The 20,883-nt window shown below is 47.2% G+C and overlaps 1 protein-coding gene across 1 annotated transcript; it reads right to left on the reverse strand.

Moving 5' to 3' along the window:
• Window positions 1–1,046: 1,046 nt before the first annotated feature.
• CPOX (coproporphyrinogen oxidase) lies at window positions 1,047–20,169 on the reverse strand. Its single transcript, XM_077480183.1, has 7 exons — window positions 19,656–20,169; window positions 16,163–16,306; window positions 12,949–13,059; window positions 11,444–11,585; window positions 9,072–9,290; window positions 4,939–5,043; window positions 1,047–2,594 (listed from the first exon to the last, which is right to left on the reverse strand). The coding sequence occupies exons 1-7, from the start codon at window positions 20,062–20,064 to the stop codon at window positions 2,507–2,509; spliced, it is 1,218 nt and encodes a 405-aa protein (XP_077336309.1). The 5' UTR covers window positions 20,065–20,169; the 3' UTR covers window positions 1,047–2,506.
• Between the last annotated feature and the right edge of the window lie 714 nt (window positions 20,170–20,883).

Consider the following 20,883-nt stretch of genomic DNA (forward strand, 5'->3'; position numbering starts at 1 on the left):
GATTAATTGGGTTTGGAACCCCATGATATTCCAGCCATGAGGTTGGGCCTGCAGTACGCCAAATTGCCACTAATGACTATATGGCGTGATTGGCGTTTAATATGCATTTATATTTTTTCATGAAATTGACATGTGCAAAGGGTTTACATTTATAAATTAATTGGCTTTCTAATTACAATTACTTTTGTCCTGAGGTCTTTTTTGCTGCCCCTTAGTTTAATTCGGTAATATATATCCCTTAACATGGCTGGGCGATTCATCCGTTCTGCCTGTATTAGCCAATAGTCATCCTATGCCCAGAAACAAAATGGCGCTTCCAGCTTGACTCTTGCGTCTAAGAATGAGGTCTGATTCTATATATGGTGGTGTGTCATTGAGTTGCCTGATCCCCATTGAAAACTTCATCTATGATGAAACGCGTTTGGGAGGGCATGCAGTGACGTCACCATGTTGTTCGAGAGGATGGGCTCCTGTGATTGCCGGCCTGCATTTTATTTTGAGGGGACTGCAAATTTGCACTGTTATAAAAGCTGTACACTCACTACTTTACATTGTAGCAAAGTAATTTCTTCAGTGTTGTCACATGAAAAGATAGAATTAAATATTTCACAAAAATGTGAATGGCGTAATCACTTGTGAGATATTGTGCACACATGGTTTTTCCAAGCCACCAACAATCCAAAGAGTGATCAGTATGGCAGCTTGGAGGTTTGCATATTCAGAACAAATGCTATGCCCAACATGTTCTTTGTGAGTTAAACAGGAACCTTAAAACTGCTTGATTGCAGCTGGTTCCTCTAGAGCACCCCAGATACCCTATACATTGGGGTGTTTTGATATGCAAGCAGCAGCTGTGGTTGCTGGTTCTGGCCTCTATACTGCCCCCCCCACACTGTGATTGGCAGTTTCACTATCCAATTGTAACACGCTGGGGTGTGCAGCCAGTTATGGCCTCCAGGAAAACTAGTTGCCAACAGGTCCCTGCTATGAAATCCACATATCAGATGTGTGCCCATCTTGTATGCCCACATCTACACCAACAATAATTTGTGTTGAGACATTTTATTTGGGACTAGTGTGGCTGCAGTGTATAGCAAAAGGAAAATAAGTAGTTTGGTTGTCAGGAAAATAGAGATTTATTTATAACACTGTAGCTCTACCGCATGTGTAATTATGAATACAAAAAAGTACAAAATATCCATTGAATCTTCACATTTCAATCAGTCTCCTGATTACAAATAAAATAGTAATACAATCAAGTAAAAGAGCAATTCACAGGGAACTAATGCACCTCCAGGGATGGCCCTTGCATGATCATATTACTGGGAATAAACAAAAAAAAAAAAAAAAAAAAAAAAGGAGCATTACAAACAGCAAGATCTTCATTTGCACCATGGGTGCAAAGGCATCATACAATTGAAACTCAAGTATTATGGAGGTTTAGAAAAATAAAGAAAAAAAAAAGGATCAGATTTCTACCAGATAAATTTGGCATGCTGTAAATTACTAATAAGCAGCAGATTTTAATTTTTTTTTCCTGTGCATCAACTTTCAATACAGGCATATGGAAATAAATAGGCTAAAATAATCTAACCATTATAAAGGTTAACACAAGATTTCTATACAGGTTCTTCTATCCACTTTGTACAGTAGTTCAGCTAGTGTAGAAAAAAAGTTAATACAGAATCTGTATACTGAATCTAAACTGCAGCAAAGATTTTGTGGACAATACCACTCAATATGCTCTATTCAATTGCAGCGCTGGAACTACCGTAGATACTGCTAGTTCTCCCCATGTAAAAGCGAATGCACACAAAAAAAAAAAAAAAAAAAAAAAAAAAAAACACATTCATATATAAAGCATACCATAATGAACGGATCTCATTTTACAATATTGTAGTCTATACACAAAGTGTAGCCATACAAACAACCCCCAAAATATGACAGCTCCTCAAATTACACATTCCATGCTCAGAATTGTAAAGACTTCCAGGGACAAAACATATGAAGACAAACCTGAGATATGCTTGCAACAGAGTTTCTGAAAGTCCTGTGTTGACCTACACCCCTGTTGGCTCCGCCTCAATCCTGGGAGGACCCTCCCCCCACTGGACAGCAAACAGGAAGTGTAGGCAGTAACATGGACACCCAAAGGACCCACACCTCCTGGAAAAAGAAGAGGGAAGACTCTGCATTGGAGCATCACAAAAACAGGGCTTTAGGTAAGAAAAGGGGCAGTTTGGGTTTTTGTTTAAATTGTAATGCCAGTGATCAAACAGAGGCCTGATAAGGATTGCCCTGAAGACTAGAGAAAAAAAAAATAAAAAAATACACACACACAACATAAATGATAAAAGTACAAAGACTGGCTGTGCAGAATGACAAATTGTCAAATTTTAAGTAAAATTACATTCAAATTGCATTTAGTTGTTTGCATGAAATTCGGTTTCAAGGCACTAGTGGAATAAAGTAGGGAATTAGACAAGCGAGCATCTGCTTGACGACATCAATGCACCCAGTCCTTGGGCTCTCGCAGAACCCCAAGGATTTCAGCTTCCCGTGACTCTGGAGGTGGTACATGATTGTACTCCCATCTAAGGAAAGAAACAAAAATCACAATTTACTACATCGAAAATAAATAAATAAATAAATAAAATTATTGAAAGCTTTATAGTATAGTATACTCCTTTCACATTTAGACTGCATTAGCACATGGGCTTTTGAATAGCGGGCACAATTCTGCCAGCAATTTCAAAACACTCTTTTTCATTTAAGCAAACACACAATGTGAATTTCAGATGGCATTTATTTTAACGGCACCTAACAGAGTGCCATTTTGCCTCGATATTCACACACAAAAGATAAAATAAAAAAATAATAATGCACTGCAATCACGGCAAACTACTTTGTGCAAAGCATGGATACCCAAAAAAGTACCAGGAGCTTTTTTTTTTTTTTAAAAAAAAGGTAAGCTTTGCGCCTTGATGTTTTCCATGATTGCAGAGCGACAGTCACACCCGAACTACGTTTTTAGGTGCCATTAAAATGAATGGCATCTGAAATTTGTTTTGTGCGATTTGTCATTTTAGCAGAACATTTTGAAATCGTGGGCAGAATAGTGGCAATTCAAAAAGCCCAGGTGTGAATTCAGCCTTAAGCCAGCCATACACTGCTAGACATTCAGCCAGTTCAGCAGGGACTAAACAAATTGTCATCCATTCATGACAATGTCAGATTTTCCCAGCTATAGCCTGCAATGCTGATCAGTGTATTCTGAATGAATATCCCAAAATGTCAGAATACAGAGACTCAGCATGAAGGATCCCCTTATCCACACAGTGCGTGGATGGGGGAATAAAATCTTTCTGTTCAACCTGCTGGCTAAATTGGGGGGGGGGGGGGGGGGGGCAGGGGACGCATCATGCATACAAATCCTCTATGGCCTGTCTTAATAGTAAATGTTTAGAGGGTACAGCACAGACCATCATGGGACCTCAATACTTTTGACATCACTGATACAGAACAAGTATGCAGATAAATAAAGACTGACATTTATCAGACATTCCTAATCTACATACAGTGAAACTTGATGCCGGAGGGTCAGGATAATAGTCAGGCAAGTAACATTTTCAGAATAAGAACAGCAAACGGTAGCCTTCAACTTTCTCATGACTAGGTTACTCTTAATGTAGTATGGACTAAACCTTTATATTCACCGAGGTGGATGCTGCATCTGCCCCCCACCGGCTCTGCAGTGGGAACTGAGCAATCAGACACCGCTGACTGCTCAGTTCTCCCCTCCGTTTTGAGCAGAGAGCCGTGACTGTCAGTCACTGACTCTCTGCTCTGCCCCTTCAGAACTTACTGAAGTGCTTGGCTGTGGAGGGCAGGAGCAGCTGGCTCAGGCTCTCAGCAGATCATTGAGAGGCTGAGCTAGGTGCCAGTCCAGGCATCTGGGTGGATCCCAACCATGTGATTGGGATCTTTCGAGCCTAAACCAGCTGAGCGACAGTCAAATTTAGACTGCCGTCAGCTGGAAACAGGTAACAGGAGTGAAGAACGAACTACACTCCTTTGACCTACAGGAGAAGTCTAGACAAAATAGCTTTGGCTATACTTCTCCTTTAAAGTGTATTATCGGAACCAGAAATAAAACTCAGCAGCTATTCGCTATTGCGGTGTTCTAGCATGAACCATCATAGCACTAAACAAAGCGCACCATTCCTCCATACATGAAACACCAATAATCGCAAGAATAGAATTTCATACTGCAATGCATGTGAAACTCTGGAAAGCCATTCTTCTGAAATGATGCTTCAGTGATCCATTAGTAACTCTTTACAATCTATTTTAAAAAGGAAATACGGCCTCACATTAAAAATATGTGCTGCAGTACTTCATTATAAGATGTTGATCCCATCAGTCAAGTCTACCTGATGCAGCTTTCTGTAATAGTGTGGCAACAATTCCGCAATGTTCCAGCATTTACAGCAGAGTTGCCACTCATAGGCTAAGCCTGATTTCACAACAGTGGGAGGGGAAAAAAAAAAAAAAAAAAGTGCAGGGGGCGTAGTTATCTGCATGGTCACTTCTGATTCACAAGCCTGTAGCTTACCAGTCACAGTCCTTCCCACAGCTTTCTATATGAACAGCACTGCCTGTTGCCGAAACCCTCCCACCATAAGCTGCAGTGTCTGGGAGGGGGAGCATGTGAGACAAAGGATTTGTCTCACTTAGAATGCAAAGGATTTTGTGGACTTTGCTAAAATCATGCATTGCATAGCAGGATTCAGCACTTGTTTAGACCGTCATACTGGAGCCTTTCATTGTCAAGTTTAATAGCCAAGAGGTTGTGATGATCAGGTATAGTTCTATCTAGGACATCAAGAAACCAGATTTACCCATTTAAACAAAAGTAATACATTACAAAATCTTTACCTGGCAGTCAATGGCAGGGACATCAGAATGCTCTCTATCCTGGAGCCGGGAGTTGCAAGGCCAAACTTGGTACCTCTGTCATATACGAGATTGAACTCCACATATCTATGGTAAATAATCACCATTAAATCATTAAAGCAATCATAAACACACATTTTAAAAACAGAAGCAAGTGACTGCCTACAAAAATAACACATTTGCAACCCCTGCATATGCCACTGAATTCTGTGAAGTTTAAAGAATGGTGAAGAAACTACATTCAATGCTTCCAGAATTATCAGTTGCCAGCACTCCCCACTAAGCCTTGTGGTGCCATCTACTGATCCCTACATTACTAAATACAATAGTGACACAGGATGGCGAAAGCAACCAGGCATCCAAAACATTGGGAATTGTATGGGATATTGAAGATTTTTTAGCAAGCGGTATTAATCATTGTAGGTGGAGGGTCAGGCATTAAAGTCTAACTTCACACATGCCCAACATATGACGATGGTTACATCGATGCCGGCAGTTACAGGCATCATTCAGATATCTTAAGAACTGGCAATTCCCTTCACCACAAGAAGCCAAAGAGGGATCCTGACACAGGAGCCAGCAATGTCCCTGCTGTCCCTTCTTCCACAAAGCGTCCATCTTCCTTCCAGGTATCACGGCTCCAGTGCTGCGATTGGCCTGAGCCACGATGACGCCACTCCCTGTGCACCTATCTAGGCTTACCTGTAGGTCAAAGTGGTCTGTAAGGGTTTACAACCACTTTAATCCCTCTTTGCCACAGCCACCATTTTTGCACATGTTAAAATGCAAAGTTTAGGCTAGAATATTATAACCCCTAATTATATAAAATTTTATGAAAGCAGAGACCCTGGAGACTAAAAATAGCAGCAGCTCCAAATTTTTCTGTCACGCGATATTAACCTCTTCACGAGCACGCTAAAGCCAAATGACAGCTACAGCACAGTCACATATTTCCAGGAGGCAATCTATTGACATCCTCCTGTGATTGCGCTTCACGCGTGCCCCTTGCAGAGTGCATCAGCCGTGTCCGAACACCACAATTTCTAGTCTCCGAGGAGAAGGCAGGCTGTACACTCAGAACTGCTCTTCTGCATTCCCTTCCACTTCCTGTCATATGAGGAATGTAGAGCAGTGCTGTCCATTTCCCTGTGTTCCACTGTGGAGTTGTGATGGAACCCCCACAGTTCCACAACAGACATTACACCTTTGTTTTGGTTTGAATGAGCCCACAGGAAACCATTGTTTCCTGTGCGTCTTCCAGGGACCTGCAGTTTTCTACTGCAGAAAACCACAGGTCTTGGTGGGAACAAGCCCTTAATCGAACTGAAGTTCCATCAACCAGTTGTATTTCTACCAGCAACAGCAATTTTAATTGTTCCAAAACAAATCGCCATACAGTCTTCTCTTCACCACACCAATATAAGGAACGTCTGTCTGCCAATCTAGGTAAGCAACACCCAAGAGCGCCACCCAGAGTCTACTCCATACACCATTAAAATGCCCTCTTGTGGAATGACAGAAGTAAAGCGACAGACTGACATTGTAGTAGCAGTTTCTCTTGCTTGTAGTTCTGGAAGTGCAAATGGCAGATTTAACTAGAGTTGGGCTTTAAGCTCAGCACATTGCAGTCATAACATAGGGGGCAAAGACAAACTAGCTGCAGATCAGGCAGGATAGAGGGCATTGACTACTCTCCCCGTTAAGAGTTTTAGGTTAATTCGGTTGTCTGCAAGCTGGTTGGCAAGTAGGCTTGGATTTTTTCCTGGCCATTCCCCAGGCTTTGTTACCCATTAAAATGTATAGCCTGATCATTTCTTTGTCAGTGGGCAAACCTACAAAATCAGCAGGGATATCTATCTATATCTATCCCTGCTGATTTTGTAGGTTTGCCCACTAAGAAATGATCAGGCTATACATTTTAATGGGTAACAAAGCCTGGGGAATGCCCAGGAAAAAAAACCAAGCCTACTTGCCAACCAGCTCGCAGACAACCAAATTAACCTAACAGTATGCGTTAAAAACAGGGCTTTAGTCCACACGCATTTGCAAATGCATGCATAAGCCACAGAGCCTCGTCAGGGCACCCTGGTATCTGACACTAACACTAAAATACGAGTGTCCTCACAGTGGAGGCACATGCATTTTGATGGATAAATGAGGGCAGGTGGCTGAAGGAGAGTCTACCCCTTCTTAAGAGGTGCGGGAGCACACCAAACAGCCAGCAAATAGCACAATGGCTGCAAAGGTGTTGGTGCGTTTCTGGACCAAACACCGACATAAAATTGCCACTGCCCACATCTATAGCTGGTTATCGCAGTAAGCAGCATTGGAAGGCTAAAACAGGTAACAAAGCCTGGGGAATGCCCAGGAAAAAACCCAAGCCTACTTACCAACCAGCTCGCAGACAACCAGATTAACCTTACAGTATGCGTTAAAAACAGGGGTTTAGTCCACATGCATTTGCAAACGCACACGCAAGCCCCAGAGCCTCATCACTGCACCCTGGTATCTGTGGTCCCAACACTAAAATATGAGTGTCCCCAGAGTGGAGGCACATGGTAGATATTAAGAGTGAGAGACAGAACAAAAAAAAAAAAAAAAAAAACCACCATCCAGAAAAAACACATTTCAAGAAAGTTATAAATTGATTTGCATTTTAAATGAGGGAAATAAGTACTTGACCCCGTCGCTAAACATGACTTAGTACTTGGTGGCAAAACCCTTGTTGGCAATCACAGAGGTCAGACATTTGTCGTTGGCCACCAGGTTTGCACACATCTCAGGAGGGATTTTGTCCCCGTCCTTTGCAGATCCCCTCCAAGTCATTTATCCAAGACTGATGTTTAGCAACTTGAATCTTCAGCTCTCTCCACATATTTTCTATTGGATTAAGGTCTGGAGACTGGCTAGGCCAGTACAGGACCTTAATGTGCTTGAGGAACTCCTTTGCCTTGGGTCATTGTAATGCTGGAATACCCATCAACAACCCACTTTCAATGCCCTGGCTGAGGGAAGAAGGTTGTCACTCAGGATTTGACGGCACATGGCCTCATCCATCGTCCCTTGATGTGGGGAAGTTGTCCTGTTCCCTTAGCAGAAAAAACACCCACAAAAGCATAATGTTTCCACCCTCATGTTTGACAGCGGGGATGGTGTTCTTGGGGTCAGAGGCAGAATTCCTCCTCCAAAACATGGCATGTTGGGTTGATGCCAAAGAGCTTGATTTTGGTCTCATCTAACCACGACACTTTCCCCCAGTTCTCCTCTGAATCATTCAGATATTCAGTAGCAAACTTCAGATGGGTATTTATGTATGCTTTCTTGAGGAGGGGGACCTTGCAGGCGCTGCAGGATTTCAGTCCTTCACAGTGTAGCGTTACCAATTGTTTTCTTGGTGACTATGGTCCCAGCTACCTTGAGATCACTGATAAGATTTGCCTGTGTAGTTCTGGCTGATTCCTCACTGTTCTCATGATCATTGAAACTCCTTAAGGCGAGATCTTGCATGGAGCCCCAGACTCAAGGTGATTGACAGTTATTTTGCGTTTCATCCACTTGCAAATAATCGCACCAACTGCCGTCACCCTCTCACCAAGCTGCTTGGCGATGGTCTTGTAGCCCATTCCAGCCTTGTGTAGGTCTACAATCTTGTCCCAGACATCCTTGGTAGCCCTTTGGTCTTGCCATGGTGGAGAGATTAGCATCCGAATGCATCTGGCCAGGTATCTTTCATACAGGTAACAAGCTGAGCACTTGAGAGTGCTCCCAATAGAAGCTTGTTACTTGTACAGAAGACACCTGGGAGCCAGAAATCTTGCTGATCGATAGGGGATGAAATAGGCATTTCGCTCATTAAAATGCAAATCAAATAACTTTCTGGGTATTTGTTATTCTCTCATTGTTAAAAATAAACCTACCATTAAAATTAAAGACTGCTCATTTCTTTGTCCGTGGGTAAACGTACAAAATCAGCAGGGGGATCAAATCCTTCCCCCCTCCTCACCGTATTTGAAGTCAGTTTGTTTTTTGTTAAATATATATGGCAGAATCAGACACCCTCTCAGCAAATTAACAAGAGAGTTTGGTTTAGTACAATTAGGTAGACGTTTACTTACCGTCCCCTTCTCAGCTGCTGCCACTGTTTTTCCTCTGGGGTGAAGGAGTCATTCTTGTGCTTCATTACTATAGGTACATAACACGGCACTACAGCTTTGGCACAGCTCTCTACAAACTGGAGGAGTTCCTCCCTAGATGGAGAGTCAAGATCGTCAAAGAAGATTCCTCCAACTCCTCTGCGCTCTCCACGGTGCTGGATGAAAAAGTAGTCATCACACCTACAAAGGACATATACGTGTTAAACACCAGGCACATTCACGGAGTCTACAAATGTAAAGGAAATGGGGGGGGGGGGGGGGGGGTGTGCAGCTCTTGGCAAAAATATTCTGGATAGTCACACCAGAGCCAGAATGAAAATTCAATAGGTCATCAAAATTAAAGGTAGTAGGAATCAGACACGTGCATGAACGCAATATGTAATCTCGATTTTTGTTTAACCCCCAACAGATTCAATTGAGTCAGCTACTCAATGGGTATATAGAAACAGCAGATTACATTAGTCTCCACCTCACATTGGAAAGCTGTCCTCACTTTCGTTCGAGTCTACAGTATAGAAAGTGAAGACACACACACACACACACACAGGAGTTCTTCATATAATTGAAGAACATAAGTCAAATCCAATAGTAAACAATTCAAAGTGTGTTTTTCGACCATCCTGGCAGTTGTAAAAAACGTGCTAAATTACCCAAGTAAGCAAAATGGATAGGAATGCACTCGTGAGCATACTGTGTGTTTGCTGATAGTGGAAGAATGCTCCCTGTCAGATCAGACTACACCAACGCACCCTCTTTATCTAAGAGCTCCAGCATGTGTTTTATACACAGTTAAGACTTCACATACAAGATGTTCATCATAGAAAGGAGATTTGGCTGGGATGAATGAAGTTACGTCTATGGCTGCAAAGTGGAAGTTGGTAAGCCACATGACTTGCTCCATTCATTTTTGAAGTCCTGCAGAAGGACAGATCGCAGCAGTCAAAAGGCCCCTTCAGAGCCAGATGACTAAGAACTTCACCTGCATCAGATTATGCTCAGCACGGCCACCCCACAACTGATGCTTATTGATGAATACTACAAGCAGCAGCCCTATGGGTGCTTTTGTCTGAGTTCAGTCACACCAAATGTGGATTTGAAGTTGATGCGACTTCACTTGCACAATTTCAAAGCCGCACGTCAGTGCGAATACAGGTGCAACTTGGAAGACATCTGTGCAACTTCATGCACAGATGTCTATGTAAGTCGCACCTGAACTTGCAAAAAGAAGCGTAGGAACGACTTTTTTTTTTTTTAATTGTTGCGACACTGATGGATTCAGAGTCTCACCAATTTGAACCCTTCCATTGTGGACAATAGGGTGTGATTTGTGTAATTTGAAACCATCATATCAGATGACAATCCGTACTGGTGTGACCAGGGGCTAAACGCGCTGCAAAACAGATAAACTCAGTCTGATGCATGCAGATCCCAAGTGGCTACCCATGAGGCAATTTGTTCCTGCCCTGAAGCAACTACACCAAGGGTACTCAATCTTTTGAAGAGTGAGGGCGACTTAAGCAATTTGGTAACCGGCTGTGGGCCACAATAAAAATTAAAATGGTTCAGAATTGTTTTGTTTTTTGAGCAGCATAAAGATTTTAAGCAATCAGCAACATATTTCCATGGGTCCAATCACTGTTGGATGTTTACCCACCATTACATCTTGCAGGTGTGGTGCACTGTCTGAAAGTGCACCAAACCTGCAGGATATAATAGAAGTCTATGGCTCAGAGCAGCTAACTAGCAAAAAAGCCATAGATGCACTGTGCTGCACCCATGAATCAGTGTGAAAGCAGCCTATTGGTTGTTAACCCTTTTCTAGGTGTCAATATGTCCAGCGTTTGTTTTAATATACTGACCTGTTCTTACAGCTGCTGCCATCCCTCTCTAGGCTGCTAGCAAGGATTAGAGGTAGAGTGCACTTGGCATCACTCGGCTTGGGACAGGAACCAGCACTACAGCAGAGACGTGGGCTTATGCAGCTCCTGCTCCCTCCATAGCAACCTGCACACTGTACACTGGAGGTGGGCCGGCAAACCCAGATAGTCAACAGGTTGCTGACCCCAGGCATGCTCTTCCCTGGTTTGAGGTCATGGGCCACATGTTGCCTAGGCACCCCTGGACTACAGACAGATGCTGATTATATTCCCACAAAGAATGTCTGCACACTTTGGGGTCCTATTTATAAAACGTCACTCCAGCAAGATTCACACTTTTTTTTAAACAAGAAATGGGATCCACACACTTTTACAACTGTAACCAATATAAAAAAAATTGGAGAATTTTGGGCCAAAGTTATGTGGAGGAGAAAAAAAAAACACCCAGAGACATACCACTTCTTAAACTTGGGATAGAAATCAGGGCTGTGTTTATCACAGGCTTCCTTCAGAGTCTGATGGAAATGCAGCACATCCTCCTTGTTCAGGTAAGTTGGGGTCAGGTCTGTTCCACCTCCAAACCACCACTGCTTGCTGCCTGAGGGAGACAATATGAGGAATGAAGAGGAAAGGTAACAAAGAAATAAAAAAAAATAAAAAAAATAATAAATAATAATAACACTTTTAAGGCAAGAATTGGAGGAAGTTAAAGGTTATGCAATCACAAAAAACACATTTTTGACATGGCAGGGAAGGGTTAAAATTCAGGTCAATTTATTTTTTGCTGTCTGCGTCCATCTCTGGATATTGCATGTCACTTTCTGTCCCAATTAGACCAGAGGAAATAAGGACACCAAAGTCAGAAATCCTTTCCCAAGAAAGCCATACATGGTTTGAATTTCAGCTGACTCCTGATGAATCCATGGAAAGTCAAATTTTTTAATCTATTTCGTCAAAGGAGCCAAGTGGGAAATTGTTGGCCAAACAGTGACTGCATCCAACAAGATGCAGGCATTTTTTTGGGGTATTCAGTAAGGTCTGGCTATAGATACACTTTAGGTAAAAGAAGACTAATAGAAAGCACAGTCTATCTATAGTCTTTTGAAAAAGGCATTGCAAATCCTGTGAGGGTGTGCTGTATTTATATTAGAAGATTGGTCTAAAATGTGATTAAAGGGTTTGTACAAAAAACACAAAACAAACTGCTTATGCAGATAAGGGGCACTTCACCTGTAAATAAAATAACCTGGGCAGCTTTGACTAAATTTAAATAAATAATGTCCTTGCTTGCTATAGGCCATTTACATACCTTCTAAAGCCTGGCTGAAAAACTCAGAGAGATGGCATTATCCCATCCTGCCAAAACACATTCAGCTGTTACTGCTCAACCCACCATCACAGGAGCAAACTCAAATCCCCACGTGTGTGGTTCACTACGGTCTCCATTGCAGTGACGCCAAGCTCAGATTGCAGGGAGAAAGAGGGAGGAATTGGCCAAGTGTTTCTTATCAAGGTCCTAGCAACAAGGCAAGACAAGATTATACTAGCTACATTTTTCAGTCAGGCTTTAGGAGGTACATAAATGGGCTACACCAATAGCATTATTGGGCAAAGCCACAGCTTGTTTTTATCTACAGATGTCCTTTACCTGCATAGATAACTTTTGGTAAAAGGTGAATTAACCCTTTAAAGCAAAAACAAGCTTCAAGAGGTGGGAGACTGCAAGGTACTGGGTCAACTAGCTTCAGTGGCCTTCAACACTGGATACAATTGAAGGGAAACTGATTATTTTCTTAACATATTCCATTTGAATTCTCTGGGTTCTCAGTTTACTGTACATGAGAATTTTAAACAAAGATAACCGAAACGTAAAAAAAAAAAAAAAAAAAGTCCAAACACAGGTTATAAAATAGAATACAGAACATACTTTTCAAGCACAGCTGACAATTTCAAATTCTTACCATCAGCCTCCTCAATTTCAAAGTATCTGTAGTTGAAGTGGATGGTTGGGACATGGGGATTCTTGGGGTGGATAACCGAACTCACTCCCATGGCAGAGAAAGGCAGCTTCCCTGAAGAAAGGACAAAAAAAATTAATAATATTATTCTGTACAGCCAATCTTGTGGTTTACAAACATTTCTCCAATTAGCTAAATTAGAAAGATCACCTACTTTGCTCTATAAAGGCTCCATCTTATCCTCCAGCCTGCACATTGCATAGTGTATCAGCATCATTACCTCCATCCAGTGCGCCACATTCACACAGGCACCCTGATCCATAGGAAGGCCTGTCTTCAGCAGCTCAAGATGCACAGGTGTTCCATGCAGGCAGCCTGTTCAAAGCTGTAGAGTTCTCGCACATACAGGGAGTGTACATCTGGACAGGTCTAGAGCCTGATCCATGCACCGGACCAGTAGTGATGTGCACTCCGGGATGGGTGTGGGATCTGTACAGCAGACCATCCCTAAATGATGTGAAACAGGCTGCCTTCATGGAACTCCTTGTGCATCCCAGGTAGCTGAAGAAGGCTCTTCACACGGGCGTATGAATCAATAGGCCCATGTGAATGAAGCCTTAGGGCATGAAGAGTAAACCATGACTAGTGCAGACATTTCCGTTTCTGACTTACACAACTGTGTATCACCAGAAGGACCAACAAGCTTTGGTGGGTGCAATTATTAACTACCATATTTATCGGCGTATAACACGCACTTTTTTCCCCTTAAAAATCAGGAGGAAATCGCGGGTGCGTGTTATATGCCGATTCTCTGTGATTTCTGAGCAATTTCTGAGCCTCTGGGCGGCTTTCAGCCACCTGCGGCCCTTCTCGGCGGCCGAAAACTGCAGAGAATGGGCGAGAGTGGCCGAAAGCCGCCGAGAACTACCGGGCGCCGCTGAGATACACAGGACATCTCGGCAGCACCATTTTTAAAAACAAAATCTGCAATTAACACTGACAAGAGGACAATGACGGAGCGGCTGCTTGACAAGGCTGCAAGTGACGGAGCGGCTGCTTGACAAGGCTGCAAGTGACGGAGCGGCTGCATATGACACGGACAAGGCTTCAGATGGACAATGATAAGGCTGCATTGATGGGCATTTAAATGTAAGTTTTTTTTCCTTAAAATTCCCTCCTAAACTTGGCGTGTTATACGCCAATAAATATGGTATATGGTAAATTACAGTATGGCAGCCATGTTGCATAAACAGTAACTGAGCGGTGTGACTTTAAAACGATAAGTTCACCTTTTTAAAAATAAATGCACATCTTTTTTGCAGGTAAAAAAATCTGCATGTATTATTTACTGTAAAGCATTTCACCCATGATCAGCAAATCAGCTGCAACCTCCAGCTCCTGCAGAATGTCAGTATAGCAGTCTGTCGGTACTTTGTATGGAAGGGCAGTTACTGAATGACAGGAAGGATCAGGAACTGGGGGCTGCTCAGTTAGTAATACGCAATATACACCCTATATATGGGTGAAACTAAAAAAAATAAAAAAATAAAAATAAAAAGTGAACTTATCCTTTAAGGGTATATTGGTGGGCTGGGTGGAGTTTATAGTGCTTGCCGTACTTCTGTTCCCTCTTGGATGTAAACACTGCAGGTTTTGAGACCCTAAAGCTGGCCACACATTGTAGGAAGGGTGTGTGTGTGGATAACCAATTACTCCATCCACACAAATGCCAGGACATTGAATTCAGACAGCAGCATTCGCCACTGTCAGTACACAGATCAGCAGCTGCACTCCTAACCAGTAGAAGATTTTTCAACAACATGTACCTTCAACAGAAGTCAGCTGAACAATCAACTTTTGTCTAGTTAGGGAAGCCCACACATTGGTTGAAATTGGTCTGGTACCGGGTGGACTGACCGAATTTTGATTTGTGTATTGTCAGCTTAACACGATCGTATCCTTGCCCCCAGCCATTCACCTAACACATAGCCCCCGGCTCTATTATCTGAAAAACCTGGAGGAGGAAGACAGATGCAATTGTAGCAACACCTTGGCTTGCTGCGTCACCCCCCTTCCCAAGGAAAATAGATTAGCTGTAGAATGAAGCAAGCACTCAGGGCTGGCGCTCCCACTAGGCGGACTAGGTAGCCGCCTAGTGTGCACTGCCACCTAGGGGCGCAACCACAGCTGCTGGGTCCCCTCCAGAGGATCGGAAATCCCCTCTGGCAGATGGTGGCTGGTGCGGTGGAGGTGGCTCCATCTGGCTTGTGGATAGACTCTGGGCACGGAGAAGGTGCAGGCAGATTCCCCCCACCCCCTCCACCGGAACGACCAAGCCGGTGTACAGTAGTCGTGGGTGTCAGCGTCAGCCCGCCTCGCCTCCCACCTTGAGTGATGTGCAGCCATTGGAGGAGCAGGGCGGGCAGCATTGTGCACAGACAGCCGGGATGGATCCATCCACCTAGGTCTGGACTGGCCATAGGACACTCAGCGGGCTGAGGCCGCCCCGCTGGGTCACTTTTCTTGGAGGAGTGAGGAGAGCAAAGCTGCTACAGCAGCCCATCCTGCTTCCCCAGTCTCTCTGCGGCCGGCAGCCAGAGCCTGGGGGCGGAACCAAATGATCAGCTGATCTGATCGGGAAGTAGCTGGAGGATGTTTGCTGTGCAGTAGGAGACCCAATCTCCTGAGCCTGGGACTGCTGCCTGACGTGCCAGTTACCCAAGGTGAGAACTTGTCAGGTGGGGGGGGGTGGGACGCTGGGGATATAGACTTCTAGACCTCATCACTGGTGTGTAACCCCCTCCACTTGGCTCCACCCCCCTCCTGGCTGAACCCCCTCCTGTCCACCTGGCTCCACCCGGCTCCGTCCACCCCCCCCCCCCCCCCAGGGTCACGCAAGTAGCTGGTCTCGCCTAGGGCACAAAATAGTCTGGCACCAGCCCTGCAAGCACTGATGGGGGTTTATTTGTAAAGCCCTGAGTTGTGCTTTAAGAATAGCTCTAAATATATGCCCAACCAATACCAATGTCATCATATGCTTTACCCCTCCTAGGGCCAAGATGTGAACAATGCAATTCTTAGCTATTGACACTCATCTGGTGGGGCAAAGTGTGTACAGGAAGGCGATGAAGGTTATAATGGGTGAAGAGGTCATTTCCACTTATTCTGTGAATAGAAATCCAACTGTACTATGAGAAGGGTATAGAAGACCTCCTACCATCTTTGGTTTTAAGGTTCTTTCCTCTACTCTTCATCTGCTGGATGGCTTCTTGTGACAGGTATCCATGGACCACAGACACATTGACGCCCGCCTTCTCAAACACCTTCCCATCCTGGAGAACACAGCTGATGCCTCCACCACCTGCAAGAAGAATGGAAGGAGCTTTAATTATAGAAATATTCAATGTGGACCTGGAATGGAACAGAATACACCAGATGTATTTTATATAGGAGATAACAAAGTAGAATCAGATATATCCAAGTACCAAGAATCGGTTACATTTATGTCCAGATCTTTTGTTCTAACCTTAAAATACAATTTCAACCCGCCCCCCCCCGCCCCTTTTTTTTTTTTTTTTTTTATTATAAATTCCACTTAGTAATCCCTCCTTACAATTCCCTTCTTTTATAAGCACTTTAAGAAGCTCAGATCCAATTCCATTTGAATTAATAACTCAAAAATCAAATTATAATAATAAAAAAAAATAGCAGCCAGCATTAACAATGATACAATTGCATGAAAATATGAAAACAAAAAAAAAATGCAGCGCTAAAATAACCAATCACCAAGCAGTGAAGATAAGTGAAAATAACAAATCAGTGGCTTATTTTATATGGAGCCAAAAAAATAATATAATATAAACGGTGTCAGTAAACCCATAGAAAAAATACATATAAAAAAAAAAAAAAAAAAAAAAAAAACTGGTGATGAGTGAAATCAAAAAACAAAAAACATTAAAAATGAAATAAATGGATGAGCACTGGTAGGAGACACCGATATGCATTCATGGGTGGCACCGATGGCATTGATAGGCATCACTGACAGGCAATGGGGATTGGCACTGATTGCCATTTCCCTGGTGGGAAATGCCCCACAGACAGGGAAAGCGGGGGGGGGGGGGGACATCGCCTGTCAGCGCCCCACAGAGAGGGCAAGCGGGGGGGGGGGGGGGGGGGGGGGAACGTCGCCTGTCAGCGCCCCACAGACAGGGCAAGCGGGGGGGGGGGGAACGTCGCCTGTCAGCGCCCCACAGACAGGGCAAGCGGGGGGGAACGTCGCCTGTCAGCGCCCCACAGACAGGGCAAGCGGGGGGGAACGTCGCCTGTCAGCGCCCCACAGACAGGGCAAGCGGGGGGGAACGTCGCCTGTCAGCGCCCCACAGACAGGGCAAGCGGGGGGGAACGTCGCCTGTCAGCGCCCCACAGACAGGGCAAGCGGGGGGGAACGTCGCCTGTCAGCGCCCCACAGACAGGGCAAGCGGGGGGGAACGTCGCCTGTCAGCGCCCCACAGACAGGGCAAGCGGGGGGGAACGTCGCCTGTCAGCGCCCCACAGACAGGGCAAGCGGGGGGGAACGTCGCCTGTCAGCGCCCCACAGACAGGGCAAGCGGGGGGGAACGTCGCCTGTCAGCGCCCCACAGACAGGGCAAGCGGGGGGGAACGTCGCCTGTCAGCGCCCCACAGACAGGGCAAGCGGGGGGGAACGTCGCCTGTCAGCGCCCCACAGACAGGGCAAGCGGGGGGGAACGTCGCCTGTCAGCGCCCCACAGACAGGGCAAGCGGGGGGGAACGTCGCCTGTCAGCGCCCCACAGACAGGGCAAGCGGGGGGGAACGTCGCCTGTCAGCGCCCCACAGACAGGGCAAGCGGGGGGGGAACGTCGCCTGTCAGCGCCCCACAGACAGGGCAAGCGGGGGGGAACGTCGCCTGTCAGCGCCCCACAGACAGGGCAAGCGGGGGGGAACGTCGCCTGTCAGCGCCCCACAGACAGGGCAAGCGGGGGGGAACGTCGCCTGTCAGCGCCCCACAGACAGGGCAAGCGGGGGGGAACGTCGCCTGTCAGCGCCCCACAGACAGGGCAAGCGGGGGGGAACGTCGCCTGTCAGCGCCCCACAGACAGGGCAAGCGGGGGGGAACGTCGCCTGTCAGCGCCCCACAGACAGGGCAAGCGGGGGGGAACGTCGCCTGTCAGCGCCCCACAGACAGGGCAAGCGGGGGGGAACGTCGCCTGTCAGCGCCCCACAGACAGGGCAAGCGGGGGGGAACGTCGCCTGCCAGCGCCCCACAGACAGGGCAAGCGGGGGGAACGTCGCCTGCCAGCGCCCCACAGACAGGGCAAGCGGGGGAACGTCGCCTGCCAGCGCCCCACAGACAGGGCAAGCGGGGGGAACGTCGCCTGCCAGCGCCCCACAGACAGGGCAAGCGGGGGGAACGTCGCCTGCCAGCGCCCCACAGACAGGGCAAGCGGGGGGAACGTCGCCTGCCAGCGCCCCACAGACAGGGCAAGCGGGGGGAACGTCGCCTGCCAGCGCCCCACAGACAGGGCAAGCGGGGGGAACGTCGCCTGCCAGCGCCCCACAGACAGGGCAAGCGGGGGGAACGTCGCCTGCCAGCGCCCCACAGACAGGGCAAGCGGGGGGAACGTCGCCTGCCAGCGCCCCACAGACAGGGCAAGCGGGGGGAACGTCGCCTGCCAGCGCCCCACAGACAGGGCAAGCGGGGGGAACGTCGCCTGCCAGCGCCCCACAGACAGGGCAAGCAGGGGGGGGAACGTCGCCTGTCAGCGCCCCACAGACAGGGCAAGCAGGGGGGGGGGGGAACGTCGCCTGTCAGCGCCCCACAGACAGGGCAAGCGGGGGGGGGACGTCGCCTGTCAGCGCCCCACAGACAGGGCAAGCGGGGGGGGGACGTCGCCTGTCAGCGCCCCACAGACAGGGCAAGCGGGGGGGGGACGTCGCCTGTCAGCGCCCCACAGACAGGGCAAGCGGGGGGGGGACGTCGCCTGTCAGCGCCCCACAGACAGGGCAAGCGGGGGGGGGACGTCGCCTGTCAGCGCCCCACAGACAGGGCAAGCGGGGGGGGGGAACGTCGCCTGTCAGCGCCCCACAGACAGGGCAAGCGGGGGGGGGGGGGGGGAACGTCGCCTATCAGCGCCCCACAGACAGGGCAAGCGGGGGTGGGGAACGTCACCCGTCAGCGCCCCACAGACAGGGCAAGCGGGGGTGGGGGGGGGGACGTCACCCGTCAGCGCCCCACAGACAGGGCAAGCGGGGGTGGGGGGGGAACGTCACCCGTCAGCGCCCCACAGACAGGGCAAGCGGGGGTGGGGGGGGGAACGTCACCTGTCAGCGCCCCACAGACAGGGCAAGCGGGGGTGGGGGGGGAACGTCGCCTGTCAGCGCCCCACAGACAGGGCAAGCGGGGGTGGGGGGGGGGGAGGAACGTCACCTGTCAGCGCCCCACAGGTAGGGCAAGCGGGGGGGGCGTCGCCTGCCGGCGCCCCACAGACAGGGCAAGCAGGTGACGTGGTGATCGGCACTTGCAGTATGCATAAGGACAGGGCAGTAATCATTGCAGGCACAGGACAATGATCTGATGACAGTATAAGCAGAGAGATCATTGATCTACACCCCACTGACAGTATAAGACAGTGATCGCCAGGCACCAATCGCCACCCCCAAAGACATGCTAATCAGAGGGGGTGATTCTCACCTTCGTTCCTCTCCCAGCGGTCCACAGTGAAGGTGGCGCCCCCGTCCGCCCTCTCCAGGGCCCGGCACACCTCGGCCTGAGTCTCCATGATGAGGAGCTCCATGCTGGTCCTGGTCTCCCGGCTCTTCTCCTTCAGCTCCTGTATGGGAGTCACTGGGGCCGCCATGAACGTCTGACAGCGCCGGGCCACCTCTTCCTCCTCCGACACCGAGGCCGCCATCTCCGCCCGCTGTAACCGGGAGAAGCCCGCCGCCAGCCCGGCCACCACCGCCGCCCCCAGCAGGACCGAGGAGCCGGCTCTGCCGCGGGAGCGGATCGCCGGTGTGTGGAGAGCCCGGACACCTACAGAGGGAAGCGGCCACTTCCCCCGGAGCGCCCGTCCCAACCTCACCGCCATCTGTACGGACATAACTAGGAGCACCGTACCCGGTATATGCACACCTGACCGGCACACCGACTGTGACCGGCGGCACGTCTACACACAGGGGGCGGGCCTCGGCCACAGGGGCGGGACCTGTCACTTGGCACTGCTCTGCTACTGGGAGAAATGCTTTGTCATGTGACTGTAGTGGGCGGACCCTTCAATGCAGAGAGCGTGTGATCACCGGAAGTACACGCCTACTTCACATACTGTGGTCTTTAGTTGCTAAAGGGAAATGCACTTTGCACTACAAGAGTGCAGTCGCTGTAGATCTAGAGGGGGACATGCAAGGAAAATTACAAACAGCATTTTTACTTGTACATGATTGGATGATAAAATCAGCAGAGCTTCCACTCATTTTAGATCTACAGCGACTGCACTTTCAAGTGTACTTGTAGTATACAGTGGATTTGTCTTTAGTTAATAAACCCCATATATTACCAAAAGTATTGGGACACCTGCCTTTACATGCATATCAACTTTAACCACTTCAGCTCTGGAAGGTTTACCCCCCCCCTTCATTACCAGGCTATTTTTTTTTTTGCGATATGGCACTGCGTTGCTTTAACTGACAATTGTGCGGTCCTGCAATGCTATACCCAAATAAATTAGATGTAATTTCTTTCCTACAAATAGAGCTTTCTTTTGGTGATATTTGATCACCTCTGCAGTTTTCATTTTTTGGGCTATAAACAAAAAGAGAACATCAATTTTGAAGAAAAAAAAACAGTTTTTTACTTTCTGCTATAAAACACATCCAATAAAAAATGTTTTAAAAAATAGAATTTTGTCATCAGTTTAGATCAG

The sequence above is a fragment of the Lithobates pipiens genome, unplaced genomic scaffold, assembly GCF_037356315.1.
Source record: "Lithobates pipiens isolate NorthernLeopardFrog02 unplaced genomic scaffold, aLitPip1_a1.2 Scaffold_16, whole genome shotgun sequence".
Classification (NCBI taxonomy): Eukaryota; Metazoa; Chordata; class Amphibia; order Anura; family Ranidae; genus Lithobates; species Lithobates pipiens.